Source organism: Theobroma cacao, chromosome 1, assembly GCF_000208745.1.
Source record: "Theobroma cacao cultivar B97-61/B2 chromosome 1, Criollo_cocoa_genome_V2, whole genome shotgun sequence".
Lineage (NCBI taxonomy): Eukaryota > Viridiplantae > Streptophyta > Magnoliopsida > Malvales > Malvaceae > Theobroma > Theobroma cacao.
Genome location: NC_030850.1, coordinates 6173148 through 6196231, shown reverse-complemented (window position 1 = coordinate 6196231; position 23084 = coordinate 6173148). Strand labels below are relative to the sequence as shown.

The 23084-nt window shown below is 35.0% G+C and overlaps 5 protein-coding genes across 5 annotated transcripts in view; 2 read left to right on the top strand and 3 right to left on the bottom strand.

Moving 5' to 3' along the window:
• On the top strand, positions 438-2561 carry LOC18611701 (glucan endo-1,3-beta-glucosidase 8). The gene is made up of 2 exons (XM_007048096.2): positions 438-1027; positions 1226-2561. Exons 1-2 carry the CDS (start codon positions 690-692, stop codon positions 2322-2324), a joined length of 1437 nt encoding a protein of 478 aa, XP_007048158.2. The 5' UTR covers positions 438-689; the 3' UTR covers positions 2325-2561.
• LOC18611700 lies at positions 3461-6110 on the bottom strand. The gene is made up of 2 exons (XM_007048095.2): positions 5707-6110; positions 3461-5035 (listed from the first exon to the last, which is right to left on the bottom strand). Exons 1-2 carry the CDS (start codon positions 6010-6012, stop codon positions 3743-3745), a joined length of 1599 nt encoding a protein of 532 aa, XP_007048157.2. The 5' UTR covers positions 6013-6110; the 3' UTR covers positions 3461-3742.
• Positions 6405-9791, bottom strand: LOC18611699 (protein SLOW GREEN 1, chloroplastic). Its single transcript, XM_007048092.2, has 4 exons — positions 9011-9791; positions 7628-7774; positions 7263-7343; positions 6405-7016 (listed from the first exon to the last, which is right to left on the bottom strand). Exons 1-4 carry the CDS (start codon positions 9665-9667, stop codon positions 6810-6812), a joined length of 1092 nt encoding a protein of 363 aa, XP_007048154.2. The 5' UTR covers positions 9668-9791; the 3' UTR covers positions 6405-6809.
• On the top strand, positions 10687-19712 carry LOC18611698 (RNA cytidine acetyltransferase 1). The gene is made up of 26 exons (XM_007048088.2): positions 10687-10905; positions 11062-11153; positions 11394-11565; positions 11660-11782; positions 12426-12599; positions 12848-12958; positions 13061-13194; positions 13305-13398; positions 14060-14158; positions 14296-14432; positions 14563-14657; positions 14845-14968; positions 15067-15154; positions 15237-15336; positions 15418-15470; positions 15931-16107; positions 16197-16234; positions 16748-16847; positions 17386-17565; positions 17688-17796; positions 17888-17957; positions 18035-18182; positions 18398-18526; positions 18607-18735; positions 18876-18941; positions 19035-19712. The coding sequence occupies exons 1-26, from the start codon at positions 10801-10803 to the stop codon at positions 19287-19289; spliced, it is 3102 nt and encodes a 1033-aa protein (XP_007048150.2). The 5' UTR covers positions 10687-10800; the 3' UTR covers positions 19290-19712.
• Positions 20161-23084, bottom strand: part of LOC18611697 (probable ATP synthase 24 kDa subunit, mitochondrial) — a 4493-nt gene continuing 1569 nt past the window's right edge. Inside the window, exons 4-7 of the mRNA XM_007048087.2 lie at positions 22185-22295; positions 21518-21664; positions 21086-21208; positions 20161-20591 (exon numbers count right to left, since the gene is read on the bottom strand). Of these exons, the coding sequence (XP_007048149.1) occupies positions 20528-20591; positions 21086-21208; positions 21518-21664; positions 22185-22295 (445 nt within the window). The 3' untranslated portion in view covers positions 20161-20527. The remainder of the gene's footprint in view (positions 20592-21085; positions 21209-21517; positions 21665-22184; positions 22296-23084) is intronic.

Below are 23084 nucleotides of genomic sequence, written 5' to 3'. Positions count from 1 at the left end.
ATGTTATAAATTCAAATTTTTTATAATATTAATTGACAATACTTTTATTGTTAAAAAGTAAGAAATATTATTATTAATTGTGGCTCACCACCCATATAGATCACCAGAGATGCAACCCATTTAAAACCAAATCCCATAACAGCTCATCTATAATAACTTATTTAGCTCATGCTATCCATCAAAAACAAATTTCATAAGAACCTTCTCATTATTTGAAAGTTTTTGTGGAACTTCCTTTTATATTAGGTTATAGATAATATGAAAAAAAATTACACGTAAGAGTATTATTCATTTTTTTAATATTTTTTCATAATTTATATATCTGGAAACAGTAAAAGTTTATTTCTGGCTTCTTTTAAGAGAAACTCCAAATTTTTAAATTTTTTTTATTGTTCAAAATTTTGTTGAGACAAACTAAAATAAAAAAATCAGTTAGGCTACTAACCAACTCCTTGAATGTCTTGTCTGGCCCTGTCATCGGACAACAACAGGAGCTTTTTCCTACGACAAAACATTACCAGAAAGCGCCTATCGCTGTCTAAATTATCGTACTACCATACTTTCTACATCAACCATTACAACAAATTTGTTTTCTGCCCCGTACATTTTATTTCTAGCAATTGGATTCGTGCCAAAGCTCAAAAATTTTCAATTTCCATTCTGTCCTCCTGCAAGAATTGGCTCGAACCATGGCTCGAGCCATGGCCCTCCTATGGGCCTGTACCTCGATCCTGGTCACGACTGGTGTTGTTGCAGATAACATTGGTGTGAATTGGGGTGTGATGTCGTCGCACCCATTGCATCCTAGCATTGTGGTTCGTCTGCTCAAAGACAATGGCATGAAAAAGGTCAAGCTTTTCGATGCGGATCCTTGGGCGGTAGGCTACTTGGCTGGAACTGGCATTGAGGTTATGCTTGGGATTCCTAATGATCAGCTAAAAACAATGGCTAATGACTACGGTGCTGCCGAGGATTGGGTCAAAGAAAATCTCACCAGACATCTTCATGATGGGGGTGTCAATATCAAGTAAGTTAATATATATATATATACATAGTTTCCGATCAATTTGTTTTCATCTTGTCGATCTATTTCTTTATATCAAGTTGCAAGATTAATATAAAGGTAAACCTCTCATGTCCCAAAAGGCAAAAACATAAAGATGAAAATCTACAAAAAGAAAAAGACAAAGAAAAAACTGATCCAATAATGGTGTGCTTTTCACAGGTATGTGGCTGTTGGGAATGAGCCATTCTTGAGTAGCTACAATGGTTCATTTACCGAATACACTTTCCCAGCATTGAGGAACGTTCAGAAGGCCCTAAATGATGCAGGTATAGGAGACAAAATCAAAGCAACAGTACCTCTAAATGCTGATGTTTACGAATCGGGTTCAAACATACCATCCGAAGGAGCCTTCCGCAGTGACATAAAGGATCCCTTGACCCAAATTGTGCATTTTTACAAGGAACAAGGATGCCCATTTGTCATCAACATATATCCTTTCCTTAGTCTCTACCAGAACACTAACTTCCCTCGAGATTTTGCATTCTTTGACGGAGGCCACCCGTTGAATGACAAAAATGTTCAGTATGACAACGTTTTTGACGCAAACCATGACACTCTTGTCTGGGCATTGAAAAAAGCCGGGGTCCCGGATTTGAAGATCATTGTTGGGGAAGTCGGATGGCCAACAGATGGCAACAAATTTGCAACTAAAGATAACGCTAAGAAGTTTTATGATGGTCTCTTCAAAAAATTAGCCAGCAATAAGGGAACCCCACTTCGTCCTGGGAAAATGGAAGTCTATGTATTCAGTTTGTTTGATGAGGACATGAAGAGTGTTCAACCTGGAAATTTCGAAAGGCATTGGGGAATTTTTACCTTTGATGGGAAACCCAAATTTCCAATGGACTTTTCTGGCAATGGAACTGACAAGCCGTTGGTGGCTGCGAAAGGGGTACAATACCTGCCTAAGCAATGGTGCGTTTACGATGAGGATGCTATGAACCAGCAAGCTTTGCCTAGCCAGATGAGTTGGGCATGCAGCCATGCCGATTGCACATGCTTGCAGGAAGGGTCATCTTGTTTCACTGGGAACACTAATTTTAAGATCTCGTATGCCTTTAACAGCTACTACCAAACCAATGACCAGGATGTTGAAGCCTGTAATTTCGAGGGATTGGGCAAGATTGTAAATAAGGATCCATCAAAAGGGACTTGCCAATTCCCAATTCGGATAAAGAGTGCTGGAGAGAGGCTAAGTTTGGCATATGGAGCCATTGCTGCCCTTGTATTCTTGGTGAGCTTGTTCACAATGGTGTAAGATGGGAATCAACTATAAATCATTCGCTTAGAGTTTGGTACGTAGAACGTTAGAGCAGTTTCCTATCTGCCCTTTTTTTTTTTAGTTAAATTCGTTGACTGGTTTTCATGTTAAAATGTCAGAAGTTGTCTTTAAAAAGTTTGAAGTTATGGCATCTGTATCCTTCAAGTAATCAAGTGATGCTTGCAAACGACTAATGGACAATAGCCAAGCTGCCGAGGTAGGTCAGCAAATGAAGCTTTTTGGTAGTTATTGAAAGATGAGAAATTGAACCAATTTTTAATTTTTTAATTTTTGAAAAAAAATTAATCTTTAATTTTTTAAATAAATATATATATTAATCATTAAATTAAAATTTAAATGCTTTTGATACATATAAAATTCAAAATAAATAAATAGCTCGCTCGTGACTCATGCCAAAATAAATGTTGGATCTATACTTTTCCCCGTACAAAATTTTACAACTAGGAAAATTTAATTAAGGTTATTTAAGATCCTTGATTTTAACTTCTTAAATTGAAAAGAAAAAAATTACCTCTTCGGCTAATATTCAAACAAGAATTTTGACACTGATTGCTTTGTCAAGCAATTTATTTTTATATTAGTAAAAGATATACAATTAAGAAAATATTCAGTTGCTATACTTTACACACAAAATCAATTGTGTATTTATCTTTATTTTTAATTTTTTTTCATTAATTAGTGAAAATTTTCTTTCATTTTTCATCACCCTTTTAAATTTTTTGAACGTATCATAACTTCTACTCTATTTTTTTAAAAGAAATTATTAGTTAGATTTAATTTTTATTAGGTTCTCTATTCACATACAATAAGGACTACAAAGCTTAAAATTTTTATACTTTATACTTATCAAAAGATATGCATATATTTTTTGTAATTACATTAATTTTTTCATCTGGGTTTAGCATCATGTTTTCATATTTACTTATCTAAGAGGCTCTAATCAGTATACTTAATGACTTGTTTGATAAGCTTCAACATTTATGAAAAGTGCTATTGGAGTAGAGCTCTTTTAAAAGTGTTATAAAGATAAGATAAATTATTATTTGATAAATTGAAAATAAAACTATTATAGGATTTTAGAAAAACTACCATTTGATACTATTTTAAAATTATTTTTAATAAATATAAAAAATAAAATGCTCAACTTTAATAGACAAAGCCGCTCAATAGTAAATGTTAATATTGCCGACTTTAAATCTATCTGACCCCGATTTTCAAACAAAAAATCCGCTCCTATCCGATCGGGGCAAGATCGAATCCAGGGGAAAATTCAGCAAACTACCTGTATATATCCACCTCATGCTGCATCTGCAAGTTAGCAAGCTATCCAATTGGCCATTAGAATTGAGCATCAATGTTCACACATTTGGCCATCCTTAAACAGAAGCCCAACCCTAGTCTTCTACATCAACCATAGAATGTAAACTTGAACCTTCTGGAATTCCTAATGGAGGATCGTTGCATGAACAATTATCAACTGTATATAATTCCCACTCCTTAATTCCACATTTCTCCAAAGCGGAAGATAATCTACTGCTCTGTGTCTGTTTTGGGTATGCTCCATCTGGACTAACAAGCACAGCACCAGTATATGACTGTCCTGCCACTCGAGCTGCCCCATGGTAATGAAACAAACCCCAACTAAAATCTTCGGATACATCCACAATTGTCCAAAACTCATTTGACACAACCCCATTATCCAAGACACTGAAGTAAAATGTCCCAGGAACTTTTCCTCTCTTGACCCTATATTTACGCCTCCTCCAAACCATTTCTCCCTCTAAAGTTTGAACCTGAAATACTGGCTCATACCAAAATGATCCCTTTGCCTTTCCCCTGTAAAATAGCTGGTACTGGCATGGAAATTGATCATAAGCTGGGTTCTGCCCTGCCACAACTCGCCAACTCCAATCCAAACTCCCCAACCAGCCGACAAATATATCTTCAGCAATTTCATGGCACAAGTTCTTCCCTCGAAACTTAAGTATAGGTTGCACATATGGCTTTTCAGGGATCTTTGCATCTAAATCAAGACAATTATTTTTCTGAAGAACACACAGAGAAAATGCTTCCAGTTTTGGACTTTCATATGAAGCAATACATCGATAATTGCAGACCTGATCTACCGGGCTGCATTTATTCAAGCATTGGAGAGCTTTCCTACAATTTGGATCCATAAGGCAATCCAATACCTGAGGTCCACAATTCTTCACCATGCAATTTAGGGTAGAAAAGCCCTTTGCTCTCAAGTTCTTCAAGATAGGGACTGGCTGAATATAAGCATTGATAATAACCAACAAACAGAACCTTATATCATCAGAATTATGTCGTAACCATGCCTCAGATACAGTTTGCACAACTTCCACCGACTCATTTGTTTTCTTCAGCTGAGAGATTCCCACTATTTTGTCAAATATGCTCCCTTTTGTTTCACTGTGGACATAAGAACCTCCTAATTTGTTAACAAAATTCAGATGGGATTCAAAGCAGATTATGTTAGGGATGTTTTGGCTATTGGTCTGAATCCATTTCACCGAATCTTGATTTGTAACAGCTACAACCACCAAAATATCTGCACAAAGCAATTCCTTTTGCAGATTCAGGGCTGTTTGATCATTAGATTGATGGAAATTGTCAGTGAAAACAACCATTTCATATCCTTCATCAACCCATTTCAGTCTTTTGGCCTGTTCAGTAACACAAAAAATCAAGAAAAGATATACAAGACCAAAAATAGTCCTATCAAAATTTCCCATTAGCTCAATAAAAGAGCTTATATACGATCCAATATCAATATCTAGTTCAAATTTACAACTGGCCATCTTATAAACAAATTTTAAAATTTTTATTTATGGATGTTAATTTTTGATGAGGTATTACCTGTGGTTCATTGACAGTGGATTAAATTATGCAATACTTAACAATTAATTTAAGTATAACAAGCACTCGAACATTTGATTCATTGGTTGGTGCATAATCGCTTTACATAAAAAAAAATTAAGTATAACAAAAATTGATAACTTTTTTTGCCTCCACTTAATTGTAACTTTTGCTGCTTGTTCTTTTCCTATTAACTTTTGGTTTCTTAAAAAATTGATAAAAAAAGGAATCATGACGGATAAAAATTTAAAAAAAAAAACCTAAATGTGACATTAAGGTTAATAAAATTATGTTATATACTGATATAAGTAAATCATTCACTTTCCTTTCAGCTTTTATGTCCAAATGCTCAAACAGAAAAAGTACTAACCAAAATTACATAACCTACCAAATGGACTTTCCAGCTGAACTTAAAATTAAATAAAAATAGAAATTTTATGAAGATACGAAATTAAGAAACAAAAAAAGTAGCACTTACAGTGTGAAGCATAACCTCCTCCCACGCGGCGGATTTCAACGGGCTGACGCTTCCTTCACCAACCACAGCCACTATTCTCACCGGCGGCTCTGCGTGCTCCGTCACCGCACTTTTTTCCTCCTCCTTCGTCTTTAAAACGGCATTAACAATAGCTCCTGACCTTAAAGTCGGACAAACTGAAAAACGCGAGGCTCTCCTCTGGTGGTTTGATGGAGGTAAACCGGTTCGAATGGAGGTGAATCGCCGGTTGATTAGAGCACCGGTTTTTAGTTTGGGTAGAGGCGGAGGCTCCAGAGACAAGCTCATGACTTGGAGAGTTCAGAGTCAGAGACTTAAGAGTTGCTTGCTATGGTAGTAATTGACGCGACAAAATTTGATTCATTCGCGGTTTAGATGAGTGTAGAACCCCGCCTTTTTTAACCGTGTAGAATGGCAGTTCGCTACGTGGCGTGTTTCCACTGATGATTGAATAAATAATCTAAAAATAAATTTACCAGAAATATTTTATATTTTTAATTCTATAATGATGTCATTGTATATCGTCTAAAATTTTCACATATTCATTAAATTTAAATTGTGAAAAATAATACAAAATTATTATAATTATAACATGTGTAACATGTCAAATACATGTATATGAAATTATTTTAGAATTCTCGTCCATGATATATAAAGTTATAATCTAAAACTTAAACAAATTGCTTTGATAATTTTGCTTTCCACATTTTTATTATTGCTCCACAAAGGGTAGCGAGGGATAAACTTTTAAACATACTATAAACATGATTAAAAAATTATTAAAGAAAAAAAAAATCAAAACTCTGCTAACATTATTTGGAGGGGACAACAATGGGCCTTCTACTAAAAAGTAAGCAACAAAAATGGAAAAAGAAGATCAAATTCCGTAAATACATCTAACTGCATATTCCCACATGATTAGTTCAAAAGTCCAGATGCGATTGGTTGAAAGTTGCAAACCCCTGGGATTCATATGCAGATGAACACCAGCATGAAAACCACTCTGAACATTGCTATCCAAATTCCATGCTTCCTTTCTGTTTGTAGAACTGTTCACCAGAATTATGAGGAGGAAAACCTACCACCTAAGTTACATTTGCCGCTCTTCTCTTCTTGTATGAGAATTCAGCTTCAAACTCCTTCTGGAGCCATTCGTGAGATTTGGTTTTTGCTGCCAATACAACATCATCAAGGAAACATCTTTGTGGAAATTCTTCAGGTACTAGACTCTGATATATCTCAAACTGTTCAGCTGCTTCCTTCTTCTTGTCAAGTAAACTATAGATAATTCCCTGCCACATATTCCCACAATTAGCCATTTACTAGTAGTGGTTCTATAAAAAAGTAGTATATATTACATTTGACTCTGCTTAAGATCCATTTAAAAAAAAATCAGCTTATGACGATTTTTGTCCAAGACAAAGTGTCATGCCTACATAAAGTTTTTCCTAAAGGACAACAAAGGAGAGTCTTCGAGGCCTTAGGCCTGCTACTAGTTAGCAGCAGCTAGAATACTTGATACACCTAAAAAACTTCACCTGGCAAAGATATGGCCGAAAATCTCGAGGATTATCATTCATCAAATCTTGAAATTTCTTCAGCCCCTCCTCCAATTCCCCCTGCAAGGCATACAAGTATTCACAAGTTAATGATGATGAGAGATTTAATAAAAGCAATGAGCCATTGTATAAAACAATACAATTTCTTTTGTTCCCAAGTCTTGCTAAAATTCAATTTTACTTTCCAAGGTTTTTTTTCCCTGCCTGTTTAGAAATATAAACAAATATTAATCTAGTTCCTCCCTTTCCGCCACCCTGGGAAAAAAACAAAAAGAGATATTTTCAACACTAAAAGTCTGGGAGTTCTCTCAAATTTGAGCAGCTAGGATAGACTAACAAGTCACCTTCACAACATGCATTTGTGCAATTAAAATTCTTATGTTTCTTTCCTCGGTGACTCTCTTTTCACGCAGGGCAACTTCTAGAGCTTCATTAAGCCTCTCAAAGACAGCTGGACCTTCATGGTTTTTGTGCATCACCACAGCCAGACCCTGTAAAAACAGTAGACTTGTAAGTAATAGTAGTAGAATTCTTGTTCTTTTTTCCTTTCTGACTTTCCTTGGTAAGATTTGAACTAAAGAAATAGCACAAATCCTTCCTATTGGAACAAAAACCCAATAGCTGTTGTTTCGTGTGAATGGAAAAGCACTACCCAAACAAGAGTTAGTACTTACACAAAAAATTAAATCCATGCATACTATTGACAATATTAGGAAGCAAACAAAAGTTCCTGCATCCATGAATAGAAAATTATGCTCCCATAATGTTGCAAGACTTACATGTAGACAGCTAGAAAGGGTAATCTGCTAATACAGGCAACAGTATCTGAAGGTGGCATTGAATAGCGACTGGTAACCTAGATTCAGTTTCAAATGAAGTATGCTTCAAAGATAAAGAAATGACATTTTTTAAGAAACAAGGAAGGTACTCAGATCATATCATACCTACCCAGATGATGATTCAAACTATAATACCCATGCAAAACCAATTAACGAGGTAGTAAGAGCATAAGCAGAATTATACAATTTCCAGCTTTCAGAATACTTGGAATTTATGATCTTTCAGCATAATAATGAATACTAGCAGTTACTGACAGAACCGACAGATATTCAGAACTTACCTTTGCTGTAACCAATAAATTTGTTCTGGTGTCAAACCAGACACCTTTTCCATAGATAGTTCCCAACAACTTACTCTTAAATACATAATTTCAAACATCAATCAGCAGGATATATTCTAAGATTATTAATAATCCTTGAAATGGTTCACCGAGGTTAGCATAGTGGATTTGAACTAGGATTATTCAAGAAAATCAAATATCTGCTCAAGCTGGAGAAACTCGAGTTTCATAATGTGCACAGATGGCATATGACATATTCAATTCAATAATTCATTCTCAAAACATATAAGCTCCTTGTCATTAAGCCAAAACTACGATAAGGATATTATTAAGAAGCATAGTATTGGCACATATTTAACTAATTGAGATAACTTTAGACACAGGTCATCTTTCTCAGACAATCACATAGTCTGGAAAAGTAATTCACCTCATCTACATAACTCGAACTTCACAAGGCCTCCATAAGATCAATGGCTTGAAGTAAAATGTTTGTCCATGTATTGTATTTAGGTGACTTCTAAAAACTACGGAACACAGGTAGTGCACTAACATAGAAACCATGTAATAACTATAAGCTGAAATCAAAGTGCCAAGTTGAGAACTTTACATGCAAAGCTCTGAGCAAAAGAGGCCTCTCCTCCAATATTTCTTTGAACAGTCTTTTAGCCTTGCTGAGCTGGCCCATCATCTCATAACAAAGGGCCTGCAATAGCCTCCATTCAACCTCATTTGGCTCGATATCAATCAACTTCTCCACACATTCCACAGCTTCTTTAGTCTTCCCTCTCCTCATCTTCCCATACAAAACCACCTTCAAGGCTTCAACATTTCCAGGCTCTTTCTCCAAAACCTTCTCGTACCTCTCCTCTTCCTCACTTTTCCCTTTCTGGGTTTCCTTCTCTCCCTCTAAATTTGCTCTAGAACTGGTAGTTGTTTGAGCAGGTAGAGCCAAACATGGTCTAGCATTGAAGCACCCCATAAAAATGAAAGACCCAACGAGGAAAACAACAATTTTTTCTGATAAAGATTTGAAAAACTGATTCTTGGGAGAGACAGAAGAGGTTTTGGTTCGGAAAATTGAAGTGGGGTTGAGGGAAATATAAAGTTTGGTTGTTCGGAAAGGCAGGGAGTTTGGTTTATGGAAAGGGAGTGGATTGGTGAATAGTGGGTTCAGGGTTTTGCAGGGTCTATGGTTGGGAAATTTGGGAGTGGGAAAAGGCAATTCTGTTTGAGAGATGAAAGAGTAAGCTTTGATTGAACACATTTTGGAGAGACAAAAGTGGAAGAAGTGAAGTGATTGTAACACTAGAAAAGATTGCTCGTTTGTCCGCTCAAGTAAAGACCAGAGGCCTCTTAATTATGTTCAGTCCGGCACGCTCAACTTATTTCATTCCATACTTTCAAGTCCTTTCCTTGTTTTTATAAATTAAACTTAAAAAAAAAACCCTCATTTTATTTGCTTTTCTGATAATTTTTAAAATTTTCCATTTTATAATTTTTAAAAATAAAAGAAAAGAAAAGAAATTGAGGTTTTAAGCTGCTGCACTTCCAGTTCCATGGAACTTTTCAGCCCAATTATTATAGGTTGTTATGATCATAATTTATTTTATATTAGAAAAAATGAGAGAAGGAAAAGAAAGGAAGAAAAAGAAAAGGAAAGAGCGAAAAAATTAAAGTAAAAGGAAAAAAATCATATTTTCCTAATTATATACTTATATTTATTTTTTGCATATCCTAATTATTTTTTACATTTCTCTCTTTTTTTTTCCTAATTTCCCTTTTTCTCCCTAAAAAAGTGTATAAAAAGAATCAATTGAGTTTTGGAAAGATAAATTCTCAAAACCAAATTTAATAGATTGTAGATTTTTTTTCTCTTTTCTTAAAAAATAAACAAAATTTTTTTATCTTCCTTTTTTTTGTCTTTCTTTTTATAAAGGAAAGGAAAGTAAAATAAAATAAAATAAAAACAAAGAAATAAAAGGAAGGGAAAAAGGAAAATAAAAGAAAAACAAAAAAGGAAAAAATAATAAAAAAACAATTAGGTTGGGAAGGTACCACATGGAACAAAGAATAGATGGATTTTAGTATCTTATTTTGTGCACTTAACAAGGAGGATTGGATTGCAAAAAAGATTAATCATTCTCTTAATGTATGATAATTCAATCCTATAAAACTAATTATTTTACCCCATGAGATTGGATGATTAATTATGTTATAGTTTCTATTTTATCTAAAAAAATAGGAATGCTGTTATATTTTCTATTTTACCCTCAAAAATTATTTTGACAAAATTGATAAAATGCCAAAGCCTAGCACCCAAAATCTTGCTCTTCATAAACCCTAAGAGCAGAAAAGACCAAAAAGCAAAAAAAAAAAAAATCCAGGCAAGGAAAGAGAATGAGGAAGAAGGTAGATGAACGCATCAGAACTCTCATCGAAAATGGCGTCAAAACTCGCCACCGTTCCATGTTCGTCATCATCGGCGACAAGTCTCGCGACCAGGCACCTCCATTTTCCTTCTCTTTTCTCTCTCTTTTTCTCTCTTGTGTTTTCGCTTCTTTTTTTTTTTTTGTAAAAAAAGGACTTTGTAAAGTACCTCAGGAACCAAACGGAGCGTGATTTCGTTGCTAATTTCAAAGTTTTAAATTGTTTTTGCAGATTGTGAATCTTCACTACATGTTAAGTAAGGCTGTAATTAAATCCAGGCCGACTGTTTTATGGTGCTACAAAGACAAACTTGAACTCAGCAGGTTCCTTTCTTATTTGAATTTATATTTGTATCTTACTTTTTGTTAGACACTTTTGCTACTTAATTTTTGCTTATTGTTTATGGAAGTAAAAAAACGTAATAAAAGTAACAATCAAATGGACTAATTTTTTTAAATTTTAGTTTGCAACGAATGTTAATTTGATGGTTGTGCTATTTTAAATGAACTTTCTTGAGGATTTGAAGCATGTAAGTGATGATTGTGGTGATTATGATGATGCAGTCACAAGAAAAAACGTGCAAAACAGATCAAAAAGTTAATGCAGAGAGGGCTGCTAGATCCTGAGAAAGTTGATCCTTTTTCGCTTTTTGTTGAAACTGGAGGATTAACATATTGCTTGTACAAGGATTCAGAGAGAATTCTTGGAAATACTTTTGGAATGTGTATATTACAGGTAGCCTTTTTATTGTATTTTGTTTTGATTCAATTGGATACATTTTTTCTGTCCTACATTTCCTTAAAATTGTTTGCTTTTGCTTTGATGTTAGGATTTTGAGGCTCTGACGCCAAATCTTCTGGCCAGAACAATAGAGACGGTGCAGGGTGGTGGATTAATTGTATTGCTTCTCCGTTCTCTTTCTTCACTGACCAGTCTTTGCACCATGGTTATGGTATGAGTTATTTTCGCCTACTGCTAAACTGCTTTGATTTTTTATGGTTGTCAAAAGAAAAATGTAGGAATTGGCTTATAATACCATGTTTCATTTGCTGTCATTTTTAATTTCTACAGTGCTTTGAGATTACTAGTCCTAAATTTGCTAAATTATTTATCTGGGATTGATATTACTTGACTACGAACCAGTGTTTTGCCTTCTTTTTTTTTGGTGTGGGGGGNGGGGGGGGGGGGGGTGAAGGATGTCAGCATCTTACTGGTCCAAATATATGTAAAGGACTTCTACTTTCATTCAATGATAAAGCTTTCTATGAGTTAGGTTGGCTTATCAGTATTTTAGTTTATGATCATGATTTCAATATCTAAAGTTCTTCTTATCTGGAAATGAATTCTTCTTCAACTACCTTGTTATTTGAATTGCATGTTATCTTGAAGTTCTAGATTCAGATTTGTCCCATTTGACTCATTCTCTTACCTTTGGATAGTGTATTGAAATCTGCAGTATTTGATAATTGTATTGACAATACTGTCATTTTTTTCCTCTACATTGCTTACACTTGTTAACCTGCTGGTTCTTATATTCAATTGTATTTGTTCTCAAACTATCATAGTGATTTCTTATAGAAAGCTTGCTGATTCAGGATGTTCATGAGCGGTACCGTACAGAGTCCCACTCTGAAGCTGCTGGGCGCTTTAATGAACGTTTTTTATTATCACTTGCATCATGCAAAGCATGTGTGGTCATGGATGATGAGCTAAATATTTTACCAATTTCATCTCATATAAAATCAATAAACCCAGTTCCAGTTAATGAGGTAATTTTCCAGCTTCTCTAACTTCTCAGAGGTTGTGGGGTAAATTCTGTGTGTGGAAATGTTTTCAAGTGTTTTCTACCATGCAGCATCATTCTAGAAAGTGCAAACATTTGTCATAGTACAGTGCAAATCTTTGATGTAAACTTTTGTTTTCCCACCACATTTCATCATAAGTTGGCAAATTCATGGGGGAATGTGAAGGCATTTCTATGCTTATAACCTGCTTCTGTCTCTGATTGGCAATTAAGGACTCAGAAGGGCTGTCAGAAGCTGAACGGGAGCTGAAGAATTTAAAAGAAGAATTGAATGAGGATTTTCCTGTTGGTCCTTTGATAAAGAAGTGTTGTACACTGGATCAGGTTGGAATGTACCTACTTTATTATTTTTTGCATGTGGCACACTAATTTGACTAATTTTTTGTGGATTATTTGGTGGATTGTTATATTTTTATGTTTGGGTAGGGAAAAGCTGTCATTACATTTCTTGATGCAATTTTGGACAAGAATCTGCGCAGCACAGTTGCTTTGCTTGCTGCTCGTGGCCGTGGGAAATCAGCTGCACTTGGGTTAGCAATTGCTGGTGCTGTTGCTGCTGGGTAAGATTCTTGAATTACGTTAGTATTTTTTTTGTTCTTAATTGATGCTTTCCTTTTTCTTATTTTTTGTTGATATTTGTTTAATCTAATGAGACAACTTATTCCAATAGGTATTCGAATATTTTTGTAACGGCACCTAGTCCTGAGAACTTAAAAACCTTGTTTGAATTTGTGTGCAAGGGGTTTGATGCTATTGAATATAAGGTACGGTCTCTCTTCACTCATCTGTGTTCATGTTCACAAGCTTGTGTGTGTGCATATGTGCTCAACTCTTATTTCTTTCATGCTTGTCTGACTATTTGTAATTAAACTGCTTTTAGCTTTGTTTGTTGCAAGTACATTCATAGAATCTTAGAACAGATGGTGTGTTTCTTTGCTCCAAAATTAAGCATAGCAGTAGGAGACTCTTTCTTTTCCAAATTTGACATTGTTTTATGTGAAATTTTACTCGATTATCATAATTCAGCTTTAGTTTTTCTGACAATGTTTATTGTGAAGAACATGTTTTTGCAATCTGTTGGGCACCCACTCTTGAACCCTGGTCTGTCCAAAGAAGTTGTAGTTTGTAGGTTGAGTTTGCTATCACTTGGCTTTTGGGTGATTAAGTTCAAATTATTTTATGATATCTGCATTGCATTTTTTTTCTATTTGCAACCTAAGTCTGGAAAATGTTAAGCTCCATATAAGTATCAACCCTGCTTTTTTTTTAAGCTTTTAAAGAAGAGAAGTTATTGATAAATAATTTGCATTACTCCATATCTTTTTCAATGGTTTCCCTGGTTATATCTATTAGTTATTGTATAAGTATATTTTATTGTTTGTTTTCATATCTTTTCAACTTACTGCTTTAACCTTTCGTTTTCAGGAACACATCGATTATGATGTTGTGAAGAGTGTGAATCCTGAGTTTAAGAAAGCAACTGTGCGAATCAATATTTATAAGCAGCATAGACAAACAATTCAGGTTGAAAAGACATGGATGAATTTAATCATTTTTACCATATGCATATACTGCTAGATTTTATTGTTGAATGTGAGACTAGTTCCACATGCTTAGTTCTAATAAATCTGTTTTTTGTTTTTTCTGCCCTGGCGTTGCAGTATATACAGCCACATGAACATGAAAAGCTCTCCCAAGTTGAGCTTCTTGTTGTTGATGAAGCAGCAGCTATACCATTACCTGTTGTAAAGTCCTTGCTTGGTCCTTACTTGGTCTTCCTTTCATCAACTGTAAATGGGTATGATTAGTTTGTAATATGTAGTAATTTGCATCCTTGAAAATTTTCTTTTAAGCATGTTCAATGCAATCTTTAGTTCAGTGCTATATGAATTTGACTTGATTCCAATTGTTTTTTATCCCATTTAAAGCTATGAAGGTACTGGTCGGTCTTTATCCCTCAAACTTCTGCAGCAATTGGAAGAGCAAAGCCAGATGTCTAAGGGCGCTGAGGGCTCCCTTTCTGGTATTTCTGAGCTTTACTTGACATAATTAGTTTTATGAACAAATATTATGCATGTGAGTGCTATGTGAATGTAGGGCTGGCAGTTTTGCTTCTAGTTTTTGTCAATATTCAGTTGTAGTTGATGTGTGTGATTGCAGTTTGTGTTCTCTAGCAACTGGCTGACTTTTCAATTGCCTTTTTAATGCAGGTCGTCTTTTTAAAAAGATTGAACTTAGTGAGTCAATCAGATATGCTTCTGCTGATCCTATAGAATCCTGGCTTAATGCTTTACTTTGCCTTGATGTTACAAATTCTGTACCCAGTATCAGCAGGTTTGGATTGTTTTATTATTCTCATATGGAGTTAATACTGCCTCCATTTTTATTAATTTCTGGACTGATTTCCTTTATGTTTACCGATTTGTAATTAGGTTACCTCCACCCAGTGAATGCGATCTCTACTATGTTAATCGGGATACACTTTTTTCTTATCACAAAGATAGCGAATTATTTTTGCAGGTGATCAGATGCAATTTACAATTGAAACGCACTTAACATTACTTTGAAATGAAAAGGATGCTAATATGTCTTATACTTGCAGCGGATGATGGCCCTATATGTTTCTTCTCACTATAAAAATTCCCCGAATGATCTACAACTAATGGCTGATGCTCCAGCTCACCATTTATTTGTGTTACTAGGTATGTTTGCTCTGCTTTTAGGTATTTTTTACTTTTCTATACAAGCTTGGAATAGACTTCTTGTAACTTATTTTAATACAGGCCCTGTTGATGAATCAAAAAATCAGCTTCCTGATATTTTGTGCGTTATCCAGGTCTGCATCTTTGTTATCTGAAACTCTAACAAATTTCTTTCTATTGTTGTGTTGTCTATCTTAATATTCAAGGATAATTTGTGCCATTCAAGTTCTTCATCTTGCTTGGTTGTTTTGCTAAGTATGTTGATGTTTTAGAATTTTGATAGTATGAACCACCTGCTGCTATTACTGATTTACTGTGTATTCTTTGAGACCATTTTTTGCCCATAATTTTTTGAATAAGTTGGCAAATCTTTCTAGTTGCAATTGGTCTGATGATGTTGTTGTTGCTACAGATTTACTGCAGTAATATATTAGAGAATTGGAAGTTTTAGACTTATCAGAAAAATGACTATTTATATAATGTTATGAGCAGTACAGTTATCAGCTGTGTATATAATGACCTTATTAATGGGTATAGACTTTGACAATGTTTGAATTCTTATGTCAAAGCCTTGTGTATCTGCATTTATCACAGGTCTCTCTTGAAGGTCAAATATCTCGTAAATCTGCAATCAAAAGCTTAAGTGATGGCTATCAACCTCATGGAGATCAAATACCATGGAAATTCTGTGAGCAGTTTCGAGATGCTGTTTTCCCAAGTCTTTCAGGTGCTCGCATTGTTCGTATTGCCACCCATCCCAGTGCAATGAGGGTAATTTTCTGATTTTTGCATACCTTATCATGTTTGGTTGTCTTGATTCTCATTAACAATTTATATCTTTATTATTGGGTTTGTTGCAGCTTGGATATGGTTCTGCTGCTGTGGAACTCTTAACAAGGTACATACAGCTTTAACATATTCCTCTTTCAGTCTAGTCAAGTTTTGTTTTATGCCAGCTGTGCAATGCATGTCACACTTCTCCATCTTTTAAGATCATGTATTGTCATTGCTAATAAAAACATGTATAAGAGTGCTGTACAGTGCTCTAACCTTCCTGCATAACTAATAGAGATATTAGTCACTTGACCTTGTATGTGTGGGTTCCAAGTGCGATATCTAAACTTGGGAGAGTGTCCTACTCTTTATAGAAGGAAGTAAATTGTAGGGAGGATTAGTTGATTGAAATGATGTGTCTTATGCTGACAAATAATACTACCCAGTCTGGCACATGCAGTGAACAGGAGAAACTGCAAAAATAAACAATTGAACTTGATAAGCATTATACTATGTTAAAACAGTTTTTTTTTTTTTTGTATTTATGAGTATTCTACTTTCAGTTTGTTTTTTAACAATTAAACTGTCAAGACATTTAATAAATGACATGTTTAAAAATAAGTTCCACTGTCTGCAGATACTATGAAGGACAATTGACTTCTATTTCTGAGCTAGATTTTGAAGATGCTGAGACTCCACAAGGACCACAACTCAGACTCACTGAGGCAGCAGAGAAGGTTTGTTGTCTGAAGAAAGCTTTATCTCATAGTTCTTATTGATTTTATTTTGCCTAGTACTTAGGAGAAACTTTGCCGCAGACCTTGTGTGAATCAAAACATATTCACATCATTTTACGGAAATATTCCAATCTTTGATGTTGCAAGGTTTTTTTTTTCTCCTTAGTAGCATACTTGTACTGACTGTTCATTTTGAGTAATATATAGCAGTTCGACAATGGATTATTCGTACAACCAAGTTTCTTTCACATGATTATTTCATCATGTTGGGCATTAATATGCCACTTCTCATTTATTGGGTTTTAAATTCAAGCACTCCACCCAAAACAATACTAGGGATTTGGGATTTGGGTGATCTAAGGGACAGTTCTCTTAGAACTGGATACAAATGAAAATTGTGGCTTCATAGATTTCAAAGCCTTCTTTTTTACTGGTTGCATGAGTCTTCTGTTCTTGATAACTTTCCAGGTTTTTGATTTTTTTATGAAAGTTATACGTTTTAAGGTTTGATGCATAACTGATGAATTCGTATTTACAGGTCTCTTTGTTGGAAGAAAATATTAAACCTAGGACTGATCTTCCACCTTTGCTTGTACATCTGCGTGAACGCCAACCTGAGAAGCTCCATTACCTTGGGGTCTCCTTTGGGCTTACCTTAGACCTTTTTCGCTTCTGGAAGAAACACAAATTTGCTCCATTCTACATATGCCAGATTCCAGTTGAGATGATCTTTCCCCTACTTGTTTCTTTTACCCATGTTAAATCGTATGTGCATTATATCTTACCTCTGATTGGAGGATCAATTGGAAATCTGATAATTTCCCCTCTTTACTGGAACAGAATAATGTGACTGGTGAACATACATGTATGGTCCTTAAACCACTAAACAATGATGATTTTGAGGTCAGCGGATCTGATGAATGGGGTTTCTTCAGTCCATTTTACCAGGGCAAGTCCATTTTATTTTAATAAGAACGTTTTCTTGTCCAAGCTTTAATATGAAGTTCCCAGCTTGATTTTATTTCCCTCAACTGTCTCAGAATTCAGGCTAAAGTTCAGTAGAAATTTAAGCCATCATTTCCATAACATGGAATATAAACTTGCTTTGAGGTCAGTGTTCAAATATTATCCCCTGAAAATTAGATTTATCTCATTTAATATGCTGATTCTACTCTTTAATCTTTCAGTGTCCTGGACCCAAAGATTGACTTTACAGATATAGAGCCTACGGCTTCCACCTCAGATGGATTTTCAAATTTAATTAATACTCTTTTATCACCATATGATATGGGGCGGCTAAAAGATTATACAAATAATCTGATTGACTACCTCTCGGTAATGATTCCAATAGCAAATGTTGGCGTCTGCACTTAATATTGAATCGTATGCCTAGGATTTATTTTATTTCTTTAGTTGTTTGGGACAGTAATCCTGCTGGCTAGTAGCATATTGTGCTGAGACTCCAAGGGATACATACCAAGATGTTGTCTTTATTTCCCATCTATTCAGGGGAGTTTTGCATTTTAAAGTATTTGTGTTTCCCTTTTCAGATTTCTGACCTAGTGTCGAACCTTGCACATCTATATTTCCAAGAGAAGATCCCAGTTACTTTATCGTATGTTCAGGCCTCTATTTTGTTTTGCATGGGCTTGCAGAATCAGGATGTCTCTTATGTTGAGGTTTGATTCTTAACTTGTTTGCTTGATGCTTATGTACACAGCCAGGTAGATTTTCAAATTAATGAACTGTTATCTTGCAGGAACAAATGAAAAAACTAGAAAGGCAACAGATATTATCACAATTTAAGAAGGTTATGATAAAGCTCTACAAATATTTATACAGAATTGCATCCAAGGAGATTGATTCTGCCTTACCTCGACTAAAAGAGGTAAGTCCTGATGTTAACTTGTAATTTATGCCACTATTTGGAAAAATTATTCCAAATCCCTATCCTGCTTGTCTCTTATTGATAGCTGGTGTTTGTCATCGCTATTTTATTTATAAATGTTGGTCCTTTTTGGCTTTCAGAGAGTGCTGGAACCTCTTAGTATCTCTGTGGATGAGGACCTCAATGATGCTGCAAAGAAAGTTGAGGTATGGTCCATGCACTGTGTTGTGCTATTCTTTTTTTTTCTTTCTTCCCTATGGGTTCTTTCTCTTTTATGATCTAACCTGATGCCTCTACAGGCAGAAATGAAAGCCAAGACAGATGGTCTGTTAAATCCCGAGTTCCTCCAACAATATGCCATTGAAGGCAGAGAAGCTGATCTCGAGATTGCGTTGCAAAATGGTGAAAAGATGTTTTCAGGTGGTCTCATCAGTGTGAAATCCAGCAGAAGTGGAGTGGAGAACCATGGGAAGCAGAAGGAATCTAATAAGAGTGGGAAAAAGAGAGGTAAAGACGACCGCGGCGCCAAATCAAACAAGAAGAGAAAATCATAGTTACCAGGACCCAAAGAATCACGTATAGAGACTGTAGTCATCATGGCTTGTCTAAAGGTGGCCAGGAGCGAATATCTTCTTCAGAGGGGGAGTTAGATATTGCCAGTGTTACACCGCATCGACATTTCTCACTAATTGCCAGGCCAGCATATCAAGATATGCAAATTTTGGGTACAATAATAGGGATCGAGCCTTCAGTTATTGTCATCTTAATTCTTAATTATATCATAAAATTTTGGAAGAAATATTAATTCTTAACATTGGTTTTCACATCTTTGGACGCCAGTTCAAAGGTCAAAATTTTAGGTACACAAATGTGGGAATTATTAAAGCTTTGTGCTGTGGTTTTTAGTTCTTCCTAGCAGTTGTATTCTTTTCGGAATTATTATCAGATACCACCAGAAAAACAGAATGATTCTGTTATGTGTAAAGTCGAAAAAGAAACGAAAATGGCCAAAAGTTTACATAGGCAGGAATTTTCCCAAAAGGATGCATGTTTGAATTTCTGGAGCCACCTAGAATCCGAGTAATGACTGTAATTGGTGTTTTCTGAAGCCCAATGCTAATATGAAAAAGGAAATAACTAATGTCCCAAATGCTTTGGCTAATCGCATTCTGATGTCCCAAATGCCTTCTGGATTGCTGATTTTGTTGTAATTATTATTGGGTAATAATAAGATTACCGTCCATTGCTGGCACTCGGCCAATTTTGTCAAGCCAACATTGCCATCCATGGGGAGCAACGCTACTCACCCTTTGCGTAGGCGACACCCGTGGCTACGACTAACTACCTGCCCTTCTTACTATTCAAAAAAAAAAAAAAAAAACTGCCTGCCCTTCTTGGGTAAACCAGTTTTGTTAGCACGGCGCAAGGTAAAACGGTTCTGCCTTCAAGCTCAATATCTTATCCATTTACAATGATTCGACGATGCAAGAAAGCAGATCATGGCCGAAAAATCATCCGTACAATTAGTTTAAAGAAACAAAATAACTCAATAGCATGTGCATTAACAAAAGATTACCACTACTGAGCCGGTTGTAGAATGTAGTTCAATCATAAACATGAAACAACATTTAACTCGTTCAGATCAATTGGTTGTGCACTCTCAAATGACCAGTTGCTTCTTTTATTATTATAGCATAATGAGAAAGGTATTCCCCAATTCCGGAACACTTGTTCTTGTCCACCTCATTGATTAATAACCCCCAAATTGGAACACCACCAGTGAATTTGAATTTCAGAGAAAGTTCCGGATGTCCAAAGACTTAACATCGGGCATTGGCTCATCCTTGAATTCCTCCCTGAAGACAGAAAATTGTTTACAGGAAAAATAAATGCATCAGTTTCTATCACAACAAAGATTAAAAACATTTTCATAATTTATGCTATGATCCAAATATAACATTTTATCTAACATATGGCTGCAAATACCAGACCGATAAATGATTTGGTCTTCTAAACTGTTTTGATGTATGACATTGACAAAAAATGCCATGTTTTTCTCATAGTTTTTTAAACAAACTACCATGTTTCTCTGATACTGAACGGTAAAATTGGAAATGTCCCCTCGTTGCATGTAAAGATATTTCTCCCAAATTAACTTCAACATAAAAGACAGCTTAAAAGTTACATGAGTATGACTGAAGGCCATTTTTATGACCCATGATATGCTCCTATGAACCCAATTTCATCCAACCACCAAACTGACAAAAGTCCCAGGGCTACTTCATAAAAGATCATAATGTGACAAAGGAAAAAGATTTATAATAGGCAAACCATAAGAATTTTAACATACCGCTTCTTTTGTGTTTCCATTGCTTCAAGGGCATCCTTCTTCAGCTCCTCCAATTGGGCCTTGGCGATTTTGAGCTCCAACTCTTCCTCATACTTAGGCAGATTTTCCCTCGAAATTCCAAGCCTAGTAAAAGAAACAGTTAGACAAAAACATAACTCTCCACTTTCCTTTAGGGACCGAGACAAAGTATAGATGCACCTCCAGCAACCATTTTATGAAAATGGATCAGAGTGTGCTGACATGCTTTGCAAAAATGGCTTAAAAATTCAATATTTTCCACAATGAGACCATTGTAGGAATTCCATAATGAATCTTGCTAATTCTTAGTCGAAGAATACTTACCATTCCTATTTTCAAAAAATAGATTCAGAAAATCCTAGTTGATGGCAATAGAATAAGAAGAGATATTTAGATATTGTAATGAATGCTTACTTCTTATTAATCTTGTCAAACTCTGCCATGAGAAGAGACATTGATTCCTTATCATCCCTCATAAGTGGCTTCTTGATTTGTTTTTCAACTTTCTCCAAAGCCTCCATCATCATAGGCTCAATACCAAGTTCATCAACAAGTCCTCTCCTAGAAAACGTAGAAAATGAAATAAATGAAATAAATAAAATAAAATAAAGTAAACAGATTAATCGTGCAATGTGGACATATGAGTGTCATTGAAATGATACTCGGAGTTCATGATAAAAAAATATGAAATTAGACAGCAGCAGCTCTTTATATTGCATGCATGCTCAATTCAACTCTAAAAGGACCAATCTCAAGCAAAACAAGACTCCAAGAATTTTCCTTAGGTGAAAGCTATACTTTGATTCTTCTTTTAAAGAAGGGAAGAAACACTGATGAGAACAAGAATCACATAAACCTGCTACATCTTAGCAGAAAAAGCAGGCACATAAAATTAAACTATGAAATATGGTATTCATTACAACATTAAGGATTTATAAATGAGCATCCAGGCACCTGGCTCAATTGGAGGTGCATGTATCTCTTTGCTCAACGAGCTGGGTTCAACTACTCCATTCCCAAATAAGAAAAAAAATGGTTTATGTATGATACTAAACTAACTGAAAAGTAGGGTAAAACATACTTGATCCTTATTTCCTGCAGTGTCAATAAATATGTCCGAGCATCGCGAATCCCTTGAGTTCGTGTTTGGATGGTGTGTTGGATCCGTTGAGATTCTGAGAACAAGTCAGCCCTGCAGGAAGGACAAATATTAGAGGCAACACATTATGAACCAATGACATGGATGTGAATATCACTTTCGTTGCACTATTTTTATCTTGTTTAATGTGACATGATAACATAAGGTCAGAAAACGGAATAGAACAAGCATAATAAGAGAATGCTTACTGGCCACACATTTAAGTATAATCTCTTATGATTATTGTTAAAACTTATGAAGTGGTTCCTCGAAAGAAAAATTATGAAGTGAAGTTGTGCAACCTTGAATTCATATCAAAAACCAATTTAGTTAAGACTGCAAATGAACCAAGCTGGGGATCAGCTACTTTAATAAAAAAACAAGCTCAAAACCAATCCTATAGTAGTTTAATAACAACTAAATTTTAGTCAAATTAAGATTGGCTCAACAAGGCTTATAAAACCAGTTTTCAAAGCAATTAATTAAATATAGTTTCAGTGTATTATCTTCCTATTGACTTAAATTATAAAAAAACAAATCACTGGAGAAGCTATAATTCAACATTGGTAAACAATATATAGGGAAGGCAGTTGCATTTTATATAATCCCCCTTTCGATATAGGGGTTATCCAACAGATCTCAAACAGGCATATGGGAGCTGCATAATTACTGAGTTTCAGAAAGGTTAATTTTGATGTTATTTCTATAACAAATTTATATAGCCAAACTTGATAATGGCGTTCATTTAATCTCTCAAAGTAGATTAAGTAATTTATTCTTGTGTTTTCCTAATCTCCATTTTTTTTTAATGAAGAATGAGTTTTTTTTTTTTTTTTTTTTTTT

Coding starts and splice junctions, on each gene's coding strand:
- LOC18611701 (XM_007048096.2), top strand. CDS start 690: ATGGCTCGAGCCATGGCCCTCCTATGGGCCTGTACCTCGATCCTGGTC. Junction 1,028..1,225: donor GATGGGGGTGTCAATATCAA/GTAAGTTAATAT, acceptor TGCTTTTCACAG/GTATGTGGCTGTTGGGAATG.
- LOC18611700 (XM_007048095.2), bottom strand. CDS start 6,012: ATGAGCTTGTCTCTGGAGCCTCCGCCTCTACCCAAACTAAAAACCGGT. Junction 5,036..5,706: donor AGGAGGTTATGCTTCACACT/GTAAGTGCTACT, acceptor GTTACTGAACAG/GCCAAAAGACTGAAATGGGT.
- LOC18611699 (XM_007048092.2), bottom strand. CDS start 9,667: ATGTGTTCAATCAAAGCTTACTCTTTCATCTCTCAAACAGAATTGCCT. Junction 7,775..9,010: donor TTTTGCTCAGAGCTTTGCAT/GTAAAGTTCTCA, acceptor CTGTTTTTACAG/GGTCTGGCTGTGGTGATGCA. Junction 7,344..7,627: donor CACAAATGCATGTTGTGAAG/GTGACTTGTTAG, acceptor TATGCCTTGCAG/GGGGAATTGGAGGAGGGGCT.
- LOC18611698 (XM_007048088.2), top strand. CDS start 10,801: ATGAGGAAGAAGGTAGATGAACGCATCAGAACTCTCATCGAAAATGGC. Junction 13,195..13,304: donor GCTGGTGCTGTTGCTGCTGG/GTAAGATTCTTG, acceptor TTATTCCAATAG/GTATTCGAATATTTTTGTAA. Junction 18,736..18,875: donor CCTTACCTCGACTAAAAGAG/GTAAGTCCTGAT, acceptor TTTGGCTTTCAG/AGAGTGCTGGAACCTCTTAG.